This window comes from Otolemur garnettii, unplaced genomic scaffold (genome assembly GCF_000181295.1).
Source record: "Otolemur garnettii isolate 467f Iridium unplaced genomic scaffold, OtoGar3 scaffold00010, whole genome shotgun sequence".
Lineage (NCBI taxonomy): Eukaryota > Metazoa > Chordata > Mammalia > Primates > Galagidae > Otolemur > Otolemur garnettii.
In genome coordinates, this window is record NW_003852405.1 from 28,419,367 (window position 1) to 28,425,636 (window position 6,270).

General features: G+C 39.1%; 1 protein-coding gene across 1 annotated transcript in view; it reads right to left on the minus strand.

Annotated features, from left to right (window-relative positions):
• Window positions 1-2,662: 2,662 nt before the first annotated feature.
• Window positions 2,663-6,270, minus strand: part of LOC100957496 (PDZ domain-containing protein GIPC2-like) — a 42,482-nt gene continuing 38,874 nt past the window's right edge. Inside the window, exon 6 of the mRNA XM_003784300.3 lies at window positions 2,663-2,872. Within this exon, the coding sequence (XP_003784348.3) occupies window positions 2,709-2,872 (164 nt within the window). The 3' untranslated portion in view covers window positions 2,663-2,708. The remainder of the gene's footprint in view (window positions 2,873-6,270) is intronic.

Here is a 6,270-nt window from a genome sequence, read left to right on the forward strand (position 1 = left end):
CCCTACTTGTAATTCTCAGAATGTGTACATCTGATCAGGACTCAGCTCTGTCCATAAACTCACTGCTCAATTATCATCTGCGTTCCCTACCACAATCAAAAGGCATACATTGTGTGTGTGCTTAGTGGTCGCTGCTGAAAGAGGGTGCTGTTTCCAGTGGAAGGAGGTCAAAAACAAATAAATTAATCATCCCCCATTGAAAAAATAACTAAAGAACAAGGGAAAAGGATAGAATCCTGACAGCATCTAACAGTGCTGATGAAATGGAACGTTTAAAAACATGGTGTGTCTCACAGTAGCAGAATGGGAGCCCACACTGACAGATTATGCTAAAAACAGATGATTTTCGTGAAATGAGAGTTACAAAAAGACACAAAGTTCACAAATAGATACATTTTCAGGTGTGGAAACAAAATGACATAAAGAAGCTGACCTAATCGTTAGCTTAGCAATAGAGGCGAGAGATAAGGACATTTCAAGGAAAAACCTATTGCACCCAGGCCCTGCTGAAGCCCTTGGTAATGACAGTGGCCCACTGAATGCATGGATGTTGGTACCTTACACACACACAAAAATTGTGAAGATATCATTCCATAAATCAGGGAGTAACCACATTTCAGTCTTCATGCACGCCCAGAAAAGGTGAAACTGACATCCATCAATAATAAATGACGTCTCACTTCAAATCTAATATCCAGTACCAAAAAAATTATTTTGTTGTTGTTTCAGCTGTTTCTATAGACTTTCTAAGTCATCCAGTAACTTTTCTGTCCCTAAAATATCAGCCCTTTTTTATGTCTTTCCAAGAGAGCTGGTAAATATTTTGAAACCTCCAAAAGAAATCCACTAAACCAGCACCAACAAATTCCAACCTGAGCTGGATTCCATGTTCAAATGAGGAGCAAGACCAGTGGGACAATCTGTATTCTACAGGCTACTTTCATTACACGTGAATGACTAAAACAGCTTCTGTGAAGATTTCAGATTAATCAGACAAAGAATATCAGCTTTGTGGCATTAAATTTAAGCAAAAGGGAAGTGGATGGCAGTAAAATCAAAGTTTTCCCAGAAAACAACAGAGTTACCCAAACCATAACCCAGCATGAAAAGGGAACTGCTTCTGATTTCCTAGAATATGTCCCCTGACAGGTGACTCTGATTGCCACGGCAGCACACAGCATTTTTCATCTAACCCTGAGAAGTTGTGTTCACACCACATTCTGCCTTATTTAATGATCTCTGTTAAAAGATCATTAAAACCTTTCATTTCCATTTCTCTTACATCTGTAAAACGTCACAGAAGAGTGATGACACAGTCATTTACCCTCAATTTTCTCAGTCACATAAGGTTCAGGGGGAATGTACTAGAACTCTAAAATCATAGGCTAATACATTCTCTCAGTTCTCCCCTGTGCCTTTATTCCCAGCAGGAGGTGATCTGCTCCTGATGGTGTCTCCTCTAAAGATTGGGGGGCAGAAAAAGGCTGCTGCTTAGCCTCCAAAAACTTTCCTCAAACATAGTTATTTTGAGTAAATATATTTCAAAAGAAAAATTCTATAAAGAACATAAAACATCTCCTAGAGTGCTTATAAAAGTTAACATAAAAACAGTACAGTTATGGGTGAGAAAAGAAATTATCTTTTAGGTACTCCCCCTCAAAAAAAAAAATCAAATGCAAGTGGTTCTACCCAATCTGCCTCTTTTTCACCCTTATCACACACACAAACACACACACAACTCAGTCGATTTCAACCACAAGTTTGAAGAGCAATCACAAAGAAGCAATGAAAATCACCCAATCTTTATTTTACAAAGAGAGAACATGGGCCAGAGAAGTCAACAGACAGTAAGTATCTTCCTCCCCTTACTCAGGGGATAGAAACAAGGGTTCTGGACCCATGGGAGGCACAGCTCACATTTTCTCTCCTGAACGTGTCCTGTTCAAACCAGTATAACAATAAAGATTCCATGAGGTGAATCACCATTCCAATTCTAATATTCATTACACGAAGATTTAGCAAAAGAACTACTCATATGTGGAAAACAAAACATGAGAGTTAGTGGGGAGCAAAGTCATCGCTCTATAAATACTTCTTAAAACTTCTAAAAATAGTATCCAATGTACTCAGTACTTCTATGAAACCTACTTATATTTATTCACATTTTGTTATGAAAGATAGAACACAACTGTAGCCCAGGATGAAGGAGAGAAATGGAGTGGGAAGGGAAGGGAGGGAGGGAGTTTTGATAGAGGGAGGGTAAAAGGGGGACCACACCTATGGAGCATATTGCAAGGGTACAAGTCAAATCTGTCAAGTGTAGAACATTAATGTCTTAACACAATAACCAAGTAAATGAGATGAAAGCTATGTTGATTGGTTTGATGTAACCATGTCAGATTGTATAAAAAAAAAAATCAACACATTGTATCCCACATATGCATAAATGTACTCATGATCTATGTGTATTTGACTTAATAAAAAATAATAACAATAAATTTTTTAAAACTTGTAAAAATCTTCTGAATGAATATTAAAATTGCTCATCTGTTAGGTGATTTATTTTAAGAATACTACATAAGAACTCCATTAAAAAAAGAATGAATTCCATACACATATAATTAAACCAGAGTTTAATTGTACTAATTATTGCATCCAAAAGTAGATCTCATGGTGTTTTGTTAAAAATAAAAAGAATGGTCATTTCTTCAGAAAGGGGTTGTCATAATTGTCCTTGTGGCATCACAAATGGCTTTCCAAACATCAGGGACAACTTCTTCTGGAAATACAAAGTCTTCAAGAACTTCTTTGAGTGCCTTACCAAGTTCCTCTGAAGTACCTTTGTCCTTTCCAGCTTCAAATATTTCAGTAGCTGTCAAAAATAATTTTAGAAAATTAATGATGAATAGAGATGGCATCAGGGGACTGAGAAAACAGCTCCAGGAAAATTAATTTCCAAAGGTAACATGCATGGGTAACATATATTTCCAGCACAAATTAAAAGTGTAAGACATATACTTTCCCACACACATATCAAGGTGACAGAGATGTTTTCAACAATCTGTCCACTACACTCAGAGTTGCAGCTGCCACCCCTGCCCTCTACTCAACCTTGGAGCCCTTCAGCTGGGAGCCTCTGGAGTCCTGTGGGTAAAAGAAAACCCTGTGGCCAGTGCTGCAGGAAATGGACGACTTCCCTCACCTCTCTGTAGTCACTACTCTTCCCTGCACCAGATCCCCCACCCCACCATGACGGAGCCTCGCATGGTCCACAAGCACCGGGGAAAGTCAAGTCTACAACTCTGGTCCCAGAGCCAGGATGTAAAAGGAGAGCAGTCAAAACCTACAGGGTAAGCACTGCTACAGCAGGACGCAGGTTCAAAATTTTGCTTATCCTTCCATTTTAATTACTTCTTTTTTTTTGCAGACAGACTTTCACTCTGTCACCCTGGCTAGAGTGCTGTAACATCATTGCTCACAGCAATCTCAAACTTCTAGGCTCAAGTGACATGTTGCCTCAGCCCCCCAGTACCTGGGACTACAGGCACCTGCCACAATGCCCAGCTAATTTTTCTATTTTTAGTAGAAATGGGATCTCACTCTTGCTCAGACTGGTCTCAAACTTCTGGCCTCAAGCAATCCACCCACCTCAGTCTCTCAGAGTGCTAGGATTACAGGTGTGAGCCACCACACCTGACCCATTTTAATTATTTCTCTTAGCCCTTATGAATAGCATGTATTAAGACAATTGCCTAAAGATTATGCTGACACATGTGTGAGATATGGTGAGGGAAAAAATCTATATAAGGAAGAAGTAGGATGCACACATGTAAAAGATATAAGAAAACTTATAGACTATTCAGGAGTAGAAACTAACACGACACTATAGAAGATGCTCTTAAATCAGTGCTGGAGGAATCAAGGTAATGCCAGTGCTCACTGACGGACAATGAATCTGCCAGTCTCTCCCTCTCACTCTCCACCCTCCCCTCCCCCCTCACACACGCACACTAGCTGTAAGAGGGGAAGAAACAATTTGATACATGAGTTTTTATACCTCAGGAAGTGCAAGAGCTTTGTCTACCACACTGAACTCAGAAAGACCACTTTTTGATCCCCACCTGCTATGACTCTGGTTTCTGTTCCTATTTTTGTTCACAAAATAAGAAAAATGCTCCTCGGCTCAGTGCCTATGGCTCAAGAGGCTAGGTGCTAGCCACATACACCTGAGCTGCTGGGTTTGTATCCAGCCCAGGCCCGCCAAACAATAATGATGGCTGCAACCAAAAAATAGCCAGGGTTGTGGCTTGGGAGGCAGAGGCAGGAGAATCACTTGAGCCCAGGAATTGGAGGTTGCTGTGAGTTGTGACGCCACAGCACTCTACCCAGGGCAATAGCTTGAGGCTCTGTTCAAAAAAAAAAAGAGGAAAAAGAAAAAAGAAAAATGTTCCTCAAGATACCCATATTCTGACCTCACATTCCAAATTGTAGAATCTTACTCACTCTGGCACAGCACAAAAGTGAAGAAACCCTCACACACTCAGTACAGTCCCAGAGCTGGTGAGACGTCCACAATCCTCCAAGTTCCACCTCTATTCCACGGCCATTATGACCAGTGACAGTTACTAGAGACTATTACGAGGAATGACACTAGGTAGCTCCATTACTTCTGACATAAAGAAATTAATAATAGAGCACATACTTGAACATGTTATGAATTTTCGCTAATGCATTAAATGCAAACATAGCTGTTAAATATCCTCATAGGAAAAACAAATGGTATGATTTTATCCTTTTTAATAAAAGATTGTATCTCTGATCTATGAGAAAACCAAAAGAAACTTTAGAGAGGTGAAGTACTTTTTAGAAACTTATAGCATATTAATACAAGACAGCTACTATAATGAGCTTTACACATTGACTACAATACAGCTGCAAATACATATTACTGCCATAGTATTTAATACCTGACTACCATCTGGCAAAAAAAAATATTCCACTAAAAGAGCAGACTTTTTATAGCACATATAGCAGCTAAGTTCTGACCTCTAGTGGCAATTTTTATTACTATCACTGAACAACTTTTACATTATTTTAATGACAAACCTATTTCAGTAATATAGATCAACATATAGTTTTCATTAAGTTTTTAAACATTTAAGCAGAATCTCTAGATATAAATATTACTGAATGGTTAAAAATTTTAGTATTAAAATCCTGAAACTAAATCTCTCTTAACTTGTTAGCTAACTTTGGGCAAGTTACCAAACTTCTCTGAATCTCACTTTTCAACTCTATAACATGGCAAATAGGAGGATTCAGATAAAGATTAGTCATCTACATCGTTAATTTAACCATGAAATCTATAACTATATCTCATTCTACAAATGGTCATCAGAGCTTACTTTCCCTAAAGACTTTTTATAAATATCACCCCATTTCCAACAAGGCAGAGAAAAACATCAAAATCAGAGCAAGTGTAGAATATAATCTCTTAATAAAATCTATTTCCAAACTAAATAAATTAGTAATTCTAGTTTATTAAGAGTGGAACAAAGGGGCAGCGCCTGTGACTCAAGGAGTAGGGCACCAGTCCCATATACCAGAGGTGGCGGGTTCAAACCTGACCCCGGCCAAAAACTGCAAAAAACAAATAAATAAAGATGGTATGTTTTAAAAAAAAAAACAAAAAGAATGGAACAAAGAGCTAGCTATGGTGGTTCATGACTATAATCCTAGCACTCTGGGTGGCTATGGTGGATAGATTTATTGAACTCAGGAGTTCAAGACCAAGGCCTTATCAAGAGTGAAACCCTGTCTCTACTAAAAATGGAAAAACCTGGGCAGCGCCTATGGCTCAGTGAGTTAGGATGCTGGCCCCATATACCAAGGGTGGCGAGTTCGAACCCAGCCCCAGCCAAACTGCAATAAAAAATAGCTGGGTGTTGTGGCCGGTGCCGGCAGTCCCAGCTACTTGGGAGGCTGAGGCTAGAGAATCACCTAAGCCCAAGAGCTAGAGTTTGCTGTGAGCTGTGACTTCACAGCACTCTACTGAGGGTGACAAAGTGAGACTCTGTCTCTTAAAAAAAAAGTAAAAAAAAAATTTTTAAATAATAATAATAATTTAAAAATATAAAAAATAGAATAAAATAAAAATTAGCCAGGCATGGTGGCGGGCACCTGTAGTCCCAGTACTTGGGAGGCTGAGACAAGAGGATCACTCAACCCCAAGAGTTTGAGGTTGCTGTGAACTATGATACCATGGCACTC